The 18,697-nt window shown below is 39.6% G+C and overlaps 1 protein-coding gene across 4 annotated transcripts in view; it reads left to right on the top strand.

The window, feature by feature from the left end:
* CADPS2 (calcium dependent secretion activator 2) overlaps positions 1–18,697 on the top strand; it is a 538,020-nt gene that overhangs the window by 331,959 nt on the left and 187,364 nt on the right. For all 4 annotated transcript variants that reach the window (XM_066262196.1, XM_066262195.1, XM_066262194.1 and 1 more), the window contains exon 9: positions 18,173–18,239. In XM_066262196.1, coding sequence (XP_066118293.1) covers positions 18,173–18,239 — 67 coding nt within the window. The remainder of the gene's footprint in view (positions 1–18,172; positions 18,240–18,697) is intronic.

The following is an 18,697-nucleotide window of genomic DNA, read 5'->3' as shown; positions in this document are numbered from 1 at the left end:
TATATAGTTCCTTGTTTGACAAAAATGATAACGTCTCTCTCCAGTAGATGGCGCAAGCATTCCCTGAAAATAGAAAATATTTTTTTGTCTCGAATAAAGAAAGTAGCGAACTTGGTAATGAAGGTGGCACTATTTAAGTAGCAGTAAGTAATCTTCAAGACATTTTCTTTTGAAAAAAAAAAGGTAAGAAGAAGAGGTTAAAAGCAGGTGAAGTGGTAGTTCACTTTGGACATATCAAAGTTGTCAAGACATTTTATCAAATTATTGTAGGGAAACTTTAATATTTAGAAGTATGTGAATAAGCAAAGACTAAGGTCAATTTTAACAAAAATATCTGAGACTTGAAATCCTGAATATGTTTTGTACATGACAAACGTGGTTTTCTGTTGACAACCTTGGTTTCATTGTTCTTTGTACCCTGCATTTATCAGCAGAAGCATTATGAATATCATTTAATAGGCAAATAAAGACTGAAATGGCATCCTTAAACTTTAAGTTAAAGGAGAAAGAGAAAGTTTACAAGCCTAGCCCAGTGAATTCCAACCTGATTGTACGTGGTCCTCTTTTTGCTATTGCCTTTATTTTGTTATTCATTCTCCTTCAAATGAGTAAATGCGTGTGAAAGAGAAGTTTAACATCCAAGTATGCTTTTCTGTGGCAGTCTGAAATTTTGGGTTGGTGGCTAAATAGCAGTTTCTGGCAACCCTCAGGAATTCAGTAGCTGGGAAACATAATATGTGGACTCTATAATAATATTACTTTTATCTGAGGACTGAGAAGAACTAGTTGTTTTATTGTTGTAACTTGTGTGATGTTGTAGTTACATTTTCTTTTAGAAAAAGAGAGACTGAAGTTTTCGCCCCACCTTTGGAAAGGTTCTTCTTTCTAAATGGACAAAGTTGAACAATTAGTTGCTACTCTCCCCAGGCTTTCCAACGAGTCCTTCAAAAAAGTGAGATTAGAATATTTTTTTGGCCTGACCTGTGCTGGCACAGTGGATAAAGGATTGACCTGGAACTCTGAGGTTGCCGGTTCGAGGCCCTGGACTTGCCTGGTTGAGGCACGTGTGGGAGTTGATGCTTCCTGTTCCTCTACTCCCTGTCCCCTATAAAGTGAATAAATAAAATCTTTGAAAAAATACTTTATGGAATGTTATGCTACTCATACAGAGGAGGAGGAGGATGATGATGATGATGCCGATGCCTTGATTTCCATTGTGCTTTATGGTTTCCGAGGCTCTTTTACATACATCATTTAACTAGATTTTTGTCACGACACTATTATAGTCAGGGCAAATATTGCTGTTCCCGTTTCACAGATGATACAAGGGAAAGTCACATTGGGCACATAGCATTATAAGTTAAAGGGACTCGAGAACCATTCCTTTGTCTGCTCGTTCTCTGTTTTTCTTTGTTCTCTCTCTCCCTCCCTCCTCCCCCCTCACCCACACATGCCCTATCATTTTCACTCTTTCATCTTTATTTTGAAAAAGCACTTATTCTACATTCCTAATGTTGGCTTCAGTGTGAAGGGGCATCCAGGGAGGAATACCCCAGCTTCTTTCTACCCTTTTTTTTTTACTATCTGATTGATTAGCTGGAGAGCCAGAATGGGTCATGCATAGATCGGCCTTTCTCTCTCTTTGTCTCCAAAGAGGGTGTTTTGTCCAGAGGGAGTCCTGTTCTCTACTTCGCCCTGCACATACCCACCACAGCAGCCTCTCCATGAGGATAGGCCCATTGCATGTGACACTATCTGGGGTTGGAGTGGGGAAAGTCTGTCCAATGAGAATAGTCAACCTCGTAAGGAAGCCTATTCCTTACAGAAATAAGCATTCTTCAGTATTACCTTTATACGGCAATGTTTTAGCCTCTTGTTCAGTCTTTTTTTGTGTGACAAAGACAGAGAGAGTCAGAGGGACAGATAGGGACAGACAGACAGGAAGGGAGAGAGATGAGAAGCATCAATTCTTCATTGCAGCACCTTAGTTGTTCATTGATTGCTTTCTCATATGTGCCTTGACCAGGGGGCTACAGCAAACAGAGTGACCCATTGCTCAAGCCAATGACCCTGGGCTCAAGCTGGCAAGCCTTGCTCAAACCAGATTAGTCCGTACTCAAGCTGGTGACCTCGGGGTCTTGAACTTCGGTCCTCCACATTCCAATTTGACGCTCTATCCACTGAGCCACCACCCAGTCAGGCCACTCTTTTTTGTCTTAAGCCAATTTGTTCAGAACTCAGGCAGAAAGAAAAGAGGTCCTAAGTATTGGGTCTCCTCAGAGATTCCAACAATGTTTATATCTGAAATTTTAATTTAAAAAAAGAAGAATATTTGTGCGAATTACATTATCTGGGGGCATTTTGAGATATTTATTTACATATTTTATTAAGTGAGAGGCGGGGAAGCAGAGACAGACTTCTGCATGCGCCCCAACCAGGATCCACCTGGCAAGCCCCCTACTAGGCGATGCTCTACCCACCTGGGGCCATTACTCTGTTGCTCAGCAACCAAGCTATTTTAGCACCTGAGGCAAGGCCTCAGAGCCATCCTCTGCGCGCGGGGCCAATGCTCAAACCATTTGAGCTATGGCTGCGGGAGGAGAGAGAGAGGGAGAGAGAGGAGTGGATGGGTGGAGAAGCAGATGGTCATTTCTACTGTCTGCACTGACCGGGAATCAATCCCAAGACTTCCACACACCGGACCAATGCTCTACCACTGAGCCTACTCGCCAGGGCCTATGTTTTGAGATCTTTAGACATAGAATAAATTCTATTTCATTTTGACTTAAAAGGCACATGTGATACTGTGACCTCGGGGTTCTTTTCAGCACTAGCTCAAAGAGTCTCATCTAAAGTGCTGCTGGTCCTTTCTTCAGATGATGGGTGGTCAGTGGACTGGACTCCTGAACATCTGCCCATTCCTGCTTTTATAGCAGCCACGTCCTGGTTCCTTTATGCTGTTAGATATGCTTCCATATTAAATATTAGGGTAACATTCTGCTGCTGAAACTATTTGAATAGACACTGACAAGAGTGTGAGGATTGCAGGAGGGATGGGGTTGGGAGGAAGTGGAGGACGGTAGAGGGGGGCCAGATGGTGAGGGAAGGAGACCTGACTTGGGGTACTGAACACACAATGCAGTGTACACATGATGCATTGTAGAGTTATGCACCTGAAACTTGTATAATTTTTTTAACCAGTATCACCCCAACAAATGCAATAAGAAGTAAAAAAAATACCAATTTTATGGAAAACCTGAAGTCTGTACAAGACTTTTTCCTTTACCTTGATGTATAGTATATATGTGTGTATATAGATATATATGTAGATAGATATATATATATTTTTTTTGCTAGTGCTTATTTTCTGTATTATGTTTTTATTGTAATTGTTCCTGATGACAAAACTACAAACAGCCATTTGGTCATTCTAAAACATGTGTGTGGAATATCTGCTCTCTCCAAAGGCATGGTGCCGGAACAGAGTGGTGAGTCGACTCTTGGGGTCCTTGTCCTCATAGAGCTTAGGGTCTTGTGGTGGAATTAGACATTAGTCCGCTATGCCATGCCGCAGGCCATGGCAGGGCTCTGGAAGAAATGTCCACGTCTTACTTAATACATATAATAAAGAAATGTGACTTTATTGGCCATGTAAGGGAGGGCTTCTCTGAGAAAGTGATAGTTGAAATGAGGGATAGGAAGAAATTGGAAATGTGTGATTCAAGAACTAAAACTAACTTGTTGGAAAGGGTGAAATTATAAGACATGTGGGACTAATGGGGTAAGACGGACAACACGTGAATAATTAGAGAAGCCGTGAGAACTCAGAGTGTTTGTGTAAAGGAGTCTTTGGTGTCAAAATAAGCCAAGAAAAGTATCAAAGTGTCTCAAGCACAAGCAATGTTTATAAATGTGAGCAATCAAAGAAATGGCTATGACTACAACAAATTAAAATTAAAAAAGAAAAGAAATGTCTGTGACCAACTAACATGTTCAGAATTTCAAGAACAGGGTATCAGAGAAAGATCAGCAAGAACAAGAGCAAAGCTGGGTCTTCACCTGGCGTGTTGGGCAGCTTATCAAAACAGCCACTTCAGTGCGAGGAGCAGGGCAGGCACTGAGATACGGAGGCGAGTGCGCAAGGTCAGAGCTGGAGTGACTGCAAGGGGATCTCACTGCTCAGTCCCTCCAGGCTCCAGCCAGATCTCCACAGCCCTTGAGTGCAATAATATTGGTACAAAGCATCAAATTTTAAGTGCAAGTGACCGAGTTCAGGTAGACGAAGGCTGTTGGGCAGGGGAGTCTGTGAAACGTCCTGGCGTCAGGAGGAATCAGATATTTTTGTAAAAAGCTCACGTGGGCATTTTATGTACATATTTCACTTGAATTTATCCTAAATTTAATGGTAATGATTTTATCCATTGATAAAGAGGAGACTGAGATCTAAATTATTCGTGTTGACTCAGGATCACCTGTGTTGTATATAAGGTTTAGCGATATTTGATCGTTTTGCTTTCAGTTGGGAATATTGTGTCCCAAAGGGGAAGGGATTTTCCATAGATAGTAAGATTATATATATATAAAAGCTTTCACTGAAACTTTTATTTTGTTATTACCAAACCATTTATGTTTTCAGGAACCAGAAATATGAATGGAATATCTTACAAAAATATCTAGGATTGCCTAAATGAATGATTTTGTTTTAAACCTTTAGGTACCCTAGAGCTTTGCAAAGTGGGGTGGAGTGTCTTTCCCTTTGAAAAGTATAATAGCCTGAGCCGCAGAGACAGCAACTTCACAGCCTCTGCACCCTTCCTAGCAGATGGAGTGCAGACTTGGCTCCATGCAAGTTTTTCTGTTTGGGGTAGTTTGCTTAATACAGTCTTAGGGGCCCTGGCCAGTTGGCTCAGTGAGTAGAGCGTCAGCTCAGTATATGGCCATCCCAGGTTTGATTCTCGGTCAGGATACAAAGGAGAAGCAACCATCTGCTTTTCTTCCCCTTCCTCTCTCCCTTTCTCTCCCTCTTTCCATACCGCAGCCAGTGACTCACTTGGTTCGAGCATGGCCATGGATGCTGACGAGCATGGCAGGCTCAGGTGCTAAAAATAGCTAGGTACTAGAGCATCAGCTCCAGACAGGGGTTACCAGGTGGATCCCGGTCAGGACAAATGTGCAAGTCTGTCTCACTATTTCCCCTCCTCTCACCTAAAAAAAGGGGGTGAGGGAGGGAGGTAGGAAGGATATTTCTCTCCCTCTTACTCTCTTCTGAGATACTTTGTAATCAGCTTGGAAAGTCCATTAACTTCTTGAACTTTTAACAAAGCACTGAAGCTTCTGCAGAGTCAAAAAAAAAAGTATTATCGTATTTTGAAGAACATTTAAACTTAGGAAAAACATGAAACTGTGCTTTACAAATATGACCTCCGTGATGAAGAGTGTTATAATGAGATCCTACATAGTTGTAAATATTAGCATTGGTGAAATCATGACCATTACAAAACTTGTGTTAGGGCACTTTTTCTACTAATCAGGATATAAAAGAAGGCTGGTCAGTTATCAAAGCTAAAGGTGGGAAAAGCTGCCTTTTTAATAAGAGAGTTCTCTGTAGAGTTGGATTGTTTAGCTATTTTTTTTTAATGTTTTCACTGATGTGAAAGAATGAGAGAGGAAGCGGGGGGAGAGAGAGAGAGAGAGAAGAAAGAAGAAAGAGACAGGAGCATCAACTCATTGTTGCACTTAGTTGTTACATTTAGTTGTGCACTCATTGATTGCTTCTCCTCTGTGCCCTGACCAGGGATGGGATTTTGGTGCACCAAGATGATGCTCTGTGTTTAGCTATTTAAAACTACTTTCCATAGAACCACTTACATGGTTTCCCCAGTTCCTGTTTTGTTTCTAGGTGAAAGTGCATTGCCTTGATTTGGGAGCACGATCTTTGAGAATGATCACTTGTAGTTCTCCATGTCTTATCTGAGGGTGGGTTGGGGTTTTATGGCCTTCTCGGTTTGCCTCTGTTCATATTCCAGATTGTACAGTGGCATGCCAGTTTTTAGAATAGCTTTTATACCTTACTCTGACAATCTAATCGTGCTCATCTGAGCTGAGATTTAACTCACATTAAATAAGCAAAAGATGGGACTTAGGAAAAGGAGGAGGTCACAGTTTTTATTACATTATCCAGTCTTCAGTTCGAAATCCTGGGCTTACCTGGTCAAAGGCACATATGGGAGTTGATGCTTCCAGCTCCTCCCCACCTTCTCTCTCTGTCTCTCTCTCCTCTCTCTCCCTCTCTATCTCTCTCTCTCCCTTTCTCTCTCCTCTCTAAAATGAATAAAAAATTAATTAATTAAAAAAAATTCAAGGATACATTATCCAGTCTTCAAAATGTGATACAGAGAATGAGTGAAACACTGCATTTAACTAGTTGTTGTTTTTTTTTTGTTTTTTTTTTTCATTTTTCTGAAGCTGGAAACAGGGAGAGACAGTCAGACAGACTCCCGCATGCGCCCGACCGGGATCCACCCGGCACGCCCACCAGGGGCGATGCTCTGCCCACCAGGGGGCGATGCTCTGCCCATCCTGGGCGTCGCCATGTTGCGACCAGAGCCACTCTAGCGCCTGGGGCAGAGGCCACAGAGCCATCCCCAGCGCCCGGGCCATCTTTGCTCCAATGGAGCCTTGGCTGCGGGAGGGGACGAGAGAGACAGAGAGGAAGGTGGGGCGGAGGGGTGGAGAAGCAAATGGGCGCTTCTCCTGTGTGCCCTGGCCGGGAATCGAACCCGGGTCCTCCACACGCTAGGCCGACGCTCTACCGCTGAGCCAACCGGCCAGGGCCAGTTGTTGTTTTTTTAATCTCCTGTTTATGTAGCACACATATTTTAACTTCTTGCTCAACAACAGACGTTTCTAAATCTTCCTGACTCATGATTTCTCTCCAATGTTGTAATTTTGTTTGGTAGGGAACCTGTCCTCCCCTCCCCACCTCAGTACCCTTTGCTGCAAGAATTCAGAAAGTAGGAAACCCCACTGGAAAATATTTACTTCTTGATTTCTTAATGCCCAGGTCGCACTGTTGTCTTGAGTCAGTTTCTTTTCCTTGTTTTTTAGCTGTAAACCAAGCCACAAAAAGGAGGGGAGGGGAGAGCTCAATCTTGTGGGGCCAAATAAAAGAAAGAATGCAGTGAAAGGAAGAATCCCTCTATGCAAGCAGCAGAGAACAGAGAACGTGCAGGGAAGACTGCAAGTGCCCGAGGGCATTTGGTCCCTACTGGTTTTCACATCAAATGCAGTGGTGCCCACAGATAGCCTGTATTGTTGTCAGTTAAATGGGATCATGAGTGTCTGAAAGGTGTTTGAGAATGAACCGAAAATCATTTTCACAAGTGGATGATTACTTCTGCCACATGTTAACCGAACTCTATCAGAATGGCCCGGATTTTTGAGCCTGCATTAATTGCTCTTTCAACCTTGACTGAGGTTTCTCTTTAAGAAAGCCCTTTCCAGGGCTAAACTACTCTCTATATTGATTTTTTTTTTCTTTCTGTATTTTTCCTTGAAAAAAGGAAGGCTTGTAGAAGAAAAGGCTTTATCATTCAACATGCAGATTGATTGTTCCATTTCTTTGAATAAAAAGCTAGACTCATAAGTGACCCACCAAAAGTAACAGTCTTTTTTAAAAAAAAACATTGAATAATTCCCATATTCTGTATACAATTATGTTTTTCAAATATTCATTAGTGATGATTTTTTATCATAAAGTAAAACCATGAACTCTCACAGCATGGTCTCAGTGCAAATAAATTGTCACAGTCTCCTTCCTATTAGAAGTGCATGCTGCACTGTAATTGAAACGAAACTACAATATTTAGTAATGTGCTTGGAGAATTTGGGTATGTTTAAGTAGTCTTTGAACAGCCTTCAAGTTAGAAAGGTTTTTAAAAGTGCCATTATAGTGTTTGGATAAATGGCATATTTATTTCATGTTACCATTTTCTATTTCATATGTGGTATAAACAGAGAATATTAGCTACTTCCTTAATAGATAATAGAGGCTATATTTTACTTCAGATAAGCATTATAAAAATGAGTTAAATCTCACTTTTCAAAACTCATCAGAAAATAAGTTCTTGAAATTCCATTAACTTTTGTTGATTATATATATTAGCAGAGATTATAAAGTACTTATAGAAAAATAACTTATTAATAAAACTAATTTCTGAGATTTTTGGCTTAAAGTAAGACAAATCACAGCATGTTATGTGTGAATCGATTTTTTTAATCATTGATAGAGGTGCTGTGTAAAAGAAGCATTAAAAATAATTTTATAAGCATTGCAGTCTGAACATGTTCTGCAATCTAAGTATCTGCTAAAAATGTAACAACAGTAAGTAAAGTAATTTTTCTGATTTTTGTTTTTCTGAAGTTTACCACACTTTATTTTACTCTATAACTCTATGGTTGAGATTATTTTATTAAAATAATACGTCAACTTATATCTAAAGAAATGTTTTTATTCCTGTCGTCAGAACATTCTGATGGATTCCATAAAGACTCTGCTTTTGTTGTTTGACAAATGAAAACTTTTTGAAGTAATTACAGTCTATGTTTCAGTTGACTTACTAAGTTAACAGGTACTCTTTTAAGGATCATGCTGACACCACAGAGAGGACAGTTTTTAGTGTAAGTGTTGAGATATTCTAAAGCCCATATATAACTCCTGGTATAGAAGAGAAAAACATTCCCCGTTTGCCTTGTTGATAGCAACTATAGTGAATTGAAGTTTGGCCATACCAACCTTTTTTTGTTTCCTCTTTTTTACCTCTTCTCTTGACCTTTTCCCTAACAGCATAGTATGTGATCTGTTCATTCACACCATATTTTAAATATATCATTTAAAATCTTAAACTTAATTTGCTGATATCTTTGATACTTGAGGATAAAGCATGAACCGGGAATTGTTAGACATGCTAAGGAAATAGTAGGAGGAGAATGAAACATTGATGCACGTTTAGTTGGTTCTGTGGCTTATTTCCTAACAATGATTCCTGCTTCTTTGGAGCAAATAGTACTCTCCGTCAGAAACAACCCTAGAAGCAGGATTAATACTTTAAGATTATTGCTGTGTTTATACTGATTTATAAAACCAAGTGCTTTACAGCTTTACTCTCCTGTGTTAAATCCAAGCTTTGTGTCAGCGCTGCTAATTTCTTTGTTACCTAATCCTGTGTTAAGAAGAGCAGATTTTGAAGTTAAGCAGGCAGTTTTTTGTTCAAAGGGAACAACTTCTTAATGCCTTTCTTAAGTTGGATGTGCTGGTGCTGATGAAAGCAAACACTTTTAAATAGTCTTTGAGCAGTTATTTTAAAATCTATATTATGATCGTTACCTGAGTATTATGATACATTGGATATATTTTGATGGAAAAGTGATATATTTAGTACGAATTAGCATTGGAAATATGTGCTTTTTTGAAATATGTTACGTAAAATAGAACATCTCTTTTATTCCTGTCAAACAATAATTCTTGGATCCAATTTAACTTTGATTAGGGAATTTCTTTCCCTAGAGTTGTACTCTAATAGATTAGTGGACAGTGTTGTATGACTTATGACTGCGAAAATGGTTTATGGGCATGTGCTTCTTCATTTTCCATCCATTTCTTTACTGAAATAATTTTACAAGGGTGAAAAAAAATGTGTTTCAATCCAAATTCTATAGGGTAATGAAAGTGAATAATGTGGAAAGACCACTCCCCCTCAAAAAAATCAAAACTTGCTTTCCTCTTTAAAGTAAGATAAAAATGATGCACAACGTTCATTAGAAAAATGTTGTTCCCACGCTATGTGATACATACTTACTTTACTGGATAACATTATTTGTCATATAAAACCCATTTATATGTGTGGTCCAGTTTAACTAGTATTTGGTAGGACTGATTTACAATTTCTTAAAAAAAAATCTTTTATTTGCATTAATCATACAATCAAGAGGAAGCTATTAATTACTCTGCAGATATATATATATATATATATATATATATATATATTCAGGAAGAATACAGCTGCAGAGCAGACCCACCAGCAGACCTGTAGTACACTGGAGAGGGACCATCTCCAGGATGACAAGTACACTTCTTGTTCTCTGTGTCTTTATTGCATAAAATCCAGGTTTCATAAAACTGAGTAAGAAACCAGTTCATCCAGAATTCAGATGATAAGACTATATTCATAATAGACTTCTTAAAATTCTGGACTATTTTAAAAGAAGAATGAATGGTGATGGAAGGGGACTTGATTTGGAGTGGTGAACACACAATACAATATGCAGATGATGTATTATAGAATCGTACACTGGATCCCTATATAATTGTACTAACCAATGTCAGTCCAACAAATTCAGAAAGAACCCTATGTATTTTATGAAGTGGAAAGAAACAACAAGTAAATAGCTTCCAAGGATCTGTTTAATTAATGCTATTGCTGTTGCAGATCAAATAGTTAAGAGTTTATCAGCAATACCTTCTCCTTTTATGAAATTGTGTACTTATAACTGATGTTTATAATAATGACCTTGAGATGTTATACCATCCTTTGTAAATCATTAAAGAAAAATCAAATTATATTTTAAGACTGTTTGAAGTCAACATATTGTATACACATTCTTTAAAAATTTGTGATAGGCCCTCGCCGGTTGGCTCAGCGGTAGAGCGTCGGCCTGGCGTGCAGGGGACCTGGGTTCGATTCCCAACCAGGGCACATAGGAGAAGTGCCCATTTGCTTCTCCACCCCCACCCCCTCCTTCCTCTCTGTCTCTCTCTTCCCCTCCCGCAACCAAGGCTCCACTGGAGCAAAGATGGCCCGGGCGCTGGGGATGGCTCCTTGGCCTCTGCCCCAGGCGCTAGAGTGGCTCTGGTCACAGCAGAGTGACGCCCCGGAGGGGCAGAGCATCGCCCCCTGGTGGGCAGAGCATCGCCCCTGGTGGGCGTGCCGGGTGGATCCTGGTCGGGCGCATGCGGGAGTCTGTCTGACTGTCTCTCCACATTTCCAGCTTCAGAAGGAGAAAAAAATTTTTTAAAAAAATTTGTGATAGGTATACGATGTCTCTATAGAGGAACTCATTTTTCAGTAATTAAGAATACTTGAATACAGTATCACCCTGTAAGTGTAACAGAATATATTACCTAGTAGAACATAGTATGTTAAATGCAACTTACTACACACACACACACACATGCTATGACAGAGACACAGTCAGAGAGAGGGATAGATAGGGACAGACAGACAGGAAGGGAGAGAGATGAGAAGCATCAGTTCTTCATTGCGGCACCTTAGTTGTTCATTGATTGCTTTCTCATATGTGCCTTGACCAGGAGGTTACAGCAGTCTGAGTGACCCCTTGCTCGATCCAGCAAACTTGGGCTCAAGCTGGTGAGCCTTGCTCAAACCAGATAAGCCCATGCTCTAGCTGGCGACCTCAAAGTCTCCCACCTGGGTCCTCTGCATCCCAGTCTGACACTCTATCCACTGCACCACTGCCTGGTCAGGCTAGTATATTTTTTTCTGAAATAAAAAATATCTTACTTGGATTTTCATCTATAAAAAAATTGTTTATAATATAACACTCAACATTTTTAAAAAGCAAACAAGGAAAATAAAAGAACTGTGATTTAATAGCCATGCTGGTTATAAAGATGGGTTAGAGGAGAATGCATTTTGCTTTTTTTACATATACCTTCTAATGAATGTATTATTTAACTGTAACAAATTCTGTAATTCAGGGTACTTTTTTCTTCCTCTTCACACCTTAACCTTCCCAAAGCTGGTGAGAGCCCTCACAAAGAATTTAAACTGCTCTAAGTTCTAGGGTTTGAGAATAGCCTTGAAAACTAAAAAGCCCTCGTAACCATTAAAGCTTATAGATCCCTCCTATGCTCAAGATAAGGGGACTAAAATCCTTATCCTTGGTCTATAGGTATTCCACTTAGTCGTACCAGAAATATTATTAATGGAGCCATAATAACCACATCCCCCAAATCCTTAATAATAGTAATTTTTTCTGATTATAAAAGTAAGATATACTCTCATTTATGGCTACTGGTAATGCTAAATTTTAAAGCCACTTTGAAAGCAGTTTGGGCAGTTTCTTATAAAGTTAAACATATATTTTTTAATGTAACTCAACAATCCCACTCCTAGATATTTACTTGGGAGAAATGGAAATATGCCAACACAAAGACCTGTACATCAATGTTTATAGCAACTTTACTTATGACAGCCAAAGAAAAGTAGAAACACCCCAAATGTCCACCAACCAGTGAACAGATGATCACAATGAAGTCAATTCATACAGTGAAATCTATATTCAGCCTGACCAGGCGGTGGCACAGTGGATAGAGCGTCAGACTGGGATGCGGAAGACCCAGGTTCAAAACCCTGAGGTCACCAGCTTGAGCGTGGGCTCATCTGGTTTGAGCAAGGCTCACCAGCTTGAGCCCTAGGTCACTGGCTTGAGCAACAGGTCACTTGGTCTGCTGTAGCCCCCCGGTTAAGGCACATATGAGAAAGCAATCAATGAACAATGAAGAATTGATGCTTCTCATCTCTCTCCCTTCCTATCTGTCCCTATCTGTCCCTCTCTCTGTCTCTCTCTGTCTGTCACACACACACACACACACACACACACACACACACACACACACACAAAGAAATATATTCAGTAATAAATTGGGACTCCTGATCCAGACCACAGCATGGAGGAATCTCAAAAGCTTTATACTAAGAGAAAGAATGCAGACACAAAAGGCGACAAACTGTGTAATTCCACTTGTATGGGATTCTGGAAAACAAAAGATCTGAAAGGTCAGAAATCAGATCAGTGGTTTCAGAGGTGAGGATGTGAGTAGGAGATTGATCCATGGTAGCATGCAGCAGCCTTCAGGGGATGGAAACGTTCCAGAAGTTCACTGCCACGGTAGTTACATGACTAGGTCAACACTCAACAAATTATATACCTACAATGGGTGAATTTTACTTCATGTAAACTAATTAACCTTACTTCCAAGAAAAGAGAAAGACATGCTCAACATAGAAATTATAGATGTGTAGAAAGACAGAATGAATATGAAGCTCACCTTTAATCTCAACAGCCAGGCTAGTTTGAATTATTTTTTGTATTTTGTGCTATTAATTATTTTGTAAGTTTATTTTGATACATCTTTCTGGGTTGTTTTTCCATTCATGTACTATAAGCTCATGTAACTTTTTTTTTCTTAAACTTAACATTATAATAATTCTTCCATATGATTTTGGGGGGGGCATCATGTTTAATTGCAACTTTATTATTCCTTATTGTTTGGCTTTTAGATGGTTTTGAGATTTGACTCTTAAAACAAAACTGATGAACATCTCTTTTCTTTATTGTTCCCTCAAGTAGAAATGTGTCTGTTATGCCAAGAAGCTTCTTTGATACCAGAGAAAAAGCACTGGACAGTGACACTTGGTACCAAATTCCAGAATGCATCCTTACAAATATAAAAACTCAATTTAAGTTTGATGCACTTTTTTTTTATTCAGCCTAGTGATCTTTTTGGATGTGCTTATTTTGTTTGCCTGTTTTTTGTTTTGGTTTGGTTTTTTGTGACAGAAACAGAGAGATAGGGACAGAAAGGTAGGAAGGGAGAGAGATGAGAAGCATCAATTCTTTGTTGCAGCACCTTAGTTGTTTATTGATTGCCTTCTCATATGTGCCTTGATGGGGGCAGGGCAGGGAGGTCTACAGCAGACCTAGTGATCCGTTACTCAAACCAGCGACCTTGAGTTCAAGCTGGTAAGCCTTGCTCAAACCAGATGAGCCTGTGCTCAAGCCGGCAACCTGAGGTTTTCGAACCTGGGTCCTCCACATCCCAGTCCCACACTCTATCCACTGCGCCGCTGCCTGGTCAGGCTGGATGTGTTTTTTTCATGCACATTTATTTATTTTACATAAAATTTTGTCTGGCCAACATGAAAAATAAAGGACAGAAACTGTTGGATTCTCCTGCATAGCATTTATTATATTTTCTTGTACAGTTAATCTTTTGTTGAGTTTAGTTTTTTTTCTTATGCGGCGACTAAAACTCTTTTGACCAGATACTTTCTATATATGTTTGGTCAGCTGTGACTTCTGTATGTGTTTATTTGGATTCTTTCCTGCCATACAAGTATCCAAATGCCTCGAAGCCCAACACTAAAGAGCTTATCTTGCTTCCAGTCTCAAACTGTCTTTTATTCTACATTAGAACATCTTCCAACGTAGACATGTATGTGCCCGCCCACCCCTCTACTTTCTGCCTTCACAGAAAGCAGGCAGGTTCATTCCAAATGTATTGAGCCATCATATTGAATGATGTTGCCACTGACAGTATTACTCCTCATGCAATACCTTCACTGTCAGCAAGATTTACCCTTGACTTGCTTGTGGTGTTGATGGTTTGTGTATCAATATTCACTTTCACTTATGTATGACCCTGTTGCCCAGCAACATGCTAAGGGAGACACTTTGAAGGAGCTAAGAAACAGGCTGAGGTCACAGAAAAAGGTAATTCCAAGTGCCCTCTGTGAGTCCAAGACAGCTATTTGGTGCCCATCTTGCTAGTGTGCCTTCAGAGAGGGCATCTCTTAAGTGCACAGTATCTAGCTCCTGGGGTCATTGCCGTTAACCCTGTAACAGGAGGTTGGGTGCGTGCATTTGAGGGGAGGGATGACGCAGGAAAGACAGAAAGAGAGCAGCTAAACACCTTTCATCAGAATCACAGAAGAGAAATTAGAGGGTAGAGCAAAGGTGGGGCAGAAGGCTTTAAGGGATATCAAGAGGAGAGAGGGAACAGGTGAGAAAAGTAGGATAGATGGCTCTGTCAGTAACTCAGTGAACTCACATTACATCCACAAGCTCAGATGATACAGTATCAAAGGGATTGTGAGAGCCAAATAAATACAAGTTCACCAAACACTTCAGCTAGCTGATGTGCCAGAAGAACAGGTATAATTGATTTGGGCACATGGGTGACGCTTCCCACTGCAGGAGCCTAGCTTTTACTTTGACTTTTAATAACTTAAGATTTTTGTTTGATTCTGAAAATTTATAAAACACAGAGAATAAAGAAAGAAACCTGAGTCATACAAAACCCTAACACTTAAACATAACTATTACTAATATTTTGGATAATTTACTTCATATATATGTTTTACAAATTCTAAGTCATTGTGTGTGTATGTAGTTTTGAATCTGCTATTTTCACATAACATTCTGTAGTGAGAGATTCTTTTTTTTTTTTTTTTTCCAAGATATTTTTTATTAGCTTTTAAACATTATTTATACCATTTGGGTTTTGCTGAAGATCTTAATCTTTTTTTTTTAATAAATTTTTATTAATGGTAATGGGATGACATTAATAAATCAGGGTACATATATTCAAAGAAAACATGTCTAGATTATTTTGTCATCAAATTATGTTGCAAACCCCTCGCCCAAAGTCAGATTGTCCTCCGTCACCCTCTGTCTAGTTCTCTGTGCCCCTCCCCCTCCCCCTAACTCTCTCCCTCCCTCCCTCCCATGTCCTCCCTCCCCCCCCCACCCTTGGTAACCACCACACTCTTGTCCATGTCTCTTAGTCTCATTTTTATGTTCCACCAATGTATGGAATCATGTAGTTCTTGTTTTTTTCTGATTTGCTTATTTCACTCCTTATAATGTTATCAAGATCCCACCATTTTGCTGTAAATGATCTGATGTCATCATTTCTTATGGCTGAGTAGTATTCCATAGTGTATATGTGCCACATCTTCTTTATCCAGTCTTCTATTGAAGGGCTTTTTGGTTGTTTCCATGTCTTGGCCACTGTGAACAGTGCTGCAATGAACATGGGGCTACATGTGTCTTCACGTATCAATGTTTCTGAGGTTTTGGGGTATATACCCAGTAGAGGGATTGCTGGGTCATAAGGTAGTTCTATTTGCAGTTTTTTGAGGAACCACCATACTTTCCTCCATAATGGTTGTACTACTTTACAGTCCCACCAACAGTGAATGAGGGTTCCTTTTTCTCCACAGCCGTGAGAAATTCTTTATATGGCTTTTTAAAAAATATTATTCAGTGGCCTCATAGGATTTCTTTTTATGTCTATGACAGTATTTATTAAATAACTCGCCCACTGTTAGACGCTTATGTTTCCAATAATAAAAATAACACTGTTCTTTGTATCCATGTAGCATACATCTTTATCTGCATAGCTAATTGTTTCCCTGAGAAATTCCAGGGTGGGCCTGACTAGGCGGTGACATAGTAGATAGATAGGGTGTCGGACTAGGATGCAAGGGACCCGAGGTCAACGGCTTGAGCGTGGGTTCATCTGGTTTGAGCAAGGCTCACCACCTTGAGCCCAAGGTCGCTGGCTTGAGCAAGGGGTCACTCGGTCTGCTGTAGCCCTCCAGTCAAGGCACATATGAGAAAGCAATCAATGAACAACTAAGGTCCGGCAATGAAGAATTGATGCTTCTCATCTTTCTCCCTTCCTGTCTGTCTGTCCCTCTCTCTTTGTCTCTGACACACACACACACACACACACACACACACACAAATACACACACACACACAAAGAAAGAAAGAAATTTCAGGGTGGAAAGTTGGGGCTGTTTCTACATATTGCCACATTAGCCTGCAGAAAGGCAGCCTTACATTACCCTGCACTAGTCGGGAATACAAGTTCTCATGCATTTCAACACTCCTAAGCCAATAGCCCCTGTTATTTTTTTAAACGGGGCAAAAAGGTATGTTTGCTTTGTATTGCACAAGGAATTCTTTTAATAAGACGAAAACTAAATATTCAAGCCAAGATTTTAGTTTTAAACATTGTGAAAGTCTAGAGATTTTAAGCCCTTATATAAACTATTAGCTGTAGTGCTTTTTTGTTACTCAGAATTGTATATAAATTGAGTTAGTTTGACTAGAGTCTCCAACAGTGTTTTTCAACCACTGGTCCATGCACCGGTCTGCCAGAAATTTCATTCTGGTCCGTGAACAAGTTAACCAGCCTGATGTTTTATGAAAAATACAAACCCAGTGATCTTAGTCAAATTCGCTTATGCTCTAGATTCGTTTCTATCTTAGTGGTCTCCGAAATAATTCTCCTATTTTCACCGGTCCCCAAGTGTAAAATGGTTGAAAATTACTGGTCTACAACGTAAAACCTTCACTTCAGAAAAAGAGATTGTGTCAAAATACTGGAAAAGCTTACTTTCATTTAAAAATTAAGCCTCTTTTTGTCATATTTTAAACTTCTAATCTATTCTCCACTTCTGTGGTAGGTATGTGTGTAGTTTTGTGGTATAAATTTTAAATCGCTCTCCATGACATGCTCACACTTGATTAATTATTAGTGTCTTCTTTTTCTCGAAATTTAAGCTTAACTCCCTATTTTCAGTAAGAACAAAAGTTCTGTTTTCAGATGGTCAGCAACGTTAATCATTTTAAGTCAGGCTTCTAATAGCATTGCAAAGTCGAACAAAAGTGTTGGTTGATATTATGTTCAATTTTACCCTGTCACCTGCGTTGTTATCTGAATTTCATAGTTAGGAAAATTTGCAAGATGCTTCCATAAATCAGGTAAACCTCCAAATTGTGGGGCTGGCACAGACTGTGGTAATCAGCAGATGCAATCCTTTCATTCGATGGTTGAGGAATGAAAGACACTGAGATTGGTATGGGCACATTTCTGGGTCCCATAGCTGGACCGTGACCCCTGGGTTCTTCACTGTACAGCCGGCTCCATTTTAGGCCACACCTGAGAGGTGAAACCGTCTAGCAATTCATAGCCTTTGTCTCTCCTGAGAAGCATGTGTAAGAATAAAGTTCCTACTGGTTCCTTGATTATCCTTTCTAACTCCAACTTCGCTCAATTTGCGGTATAAACTGACAAATTGATAAGCCACATAAATCAATTGCCTTTCAAGAACCTAGAATAAGCTCAGTCATTTTGTAATATAGAAACCGTGTGCTGTCTCAGATTCCAAATGAACTACACTTTGCCTTTAGCAGGCTGGTCTCAGGAATAAATATACCTGTGGAAGAAATGTGGTCACCCAGAGCCACAGTGTTACTCACATGAAGTGTTCTTTTGTTTGTTTGTTTTTCTTACCAGATATCTGTATGCCCTTGGACAGAAGGTTTGGAAAAGATGGAAAAAACGTTACTTCGTTCTGGTTCAGGTTAGCAAATATTTTTTTTCTGTGACTTAATCACTCTAAGACAGCAGTTCTCAAACTTTTTCTTTTGTGGGTTGTATTTATCAATATTCACTGTATTAGAAATTAAAATTGAAAACAATTTAAATATTTAATTCATTTTAAAATAAAGTTAACTTTATGCCACGCTAACACAAATTACTTTAATAGACACAGCAACTGTTTTCCAAACCATACTATTTGGTGAAGGGTGTGGCATTCTTTCAGACTTTCGTACATGTCTTTAGTGTCTGGTTTAATGGAACGCAGCCGTAATTTTATATCAGCTCCTACATTCAATCTGTTGCAATATCAGATCAAACTGAGCCTCTGGAGAACTCCACTGTTCACTAATGAGAACGTAACTGTGAAAATGAAAAAGGCAGATGATGTATGTGTATCATCAAAACAGGCGTGACCTCACCGATCCCCTGAAAAGGTCT

The sequence above is a fragment of the Saccopteryx bilineata genome, chromosome 2 (genome assembly GCF_036850765.1).
Source record: "Saccopteryx bilineata isolate mSacBil1 chromosome 2, mSacBil1_pri_phased_curated, whole genome shotgun sequence".
NCBI classification, from domain to species: domain Eukaryota; kingdom Metazoa; phylum Chordata; class Mammalia; order Chiroptera; family Emballonuridae; genus Saccopteryx; species Saccopteryx bilineata.
This window is presented reverse-complemented; position numbering and strand designations above follow the sequence as displayed.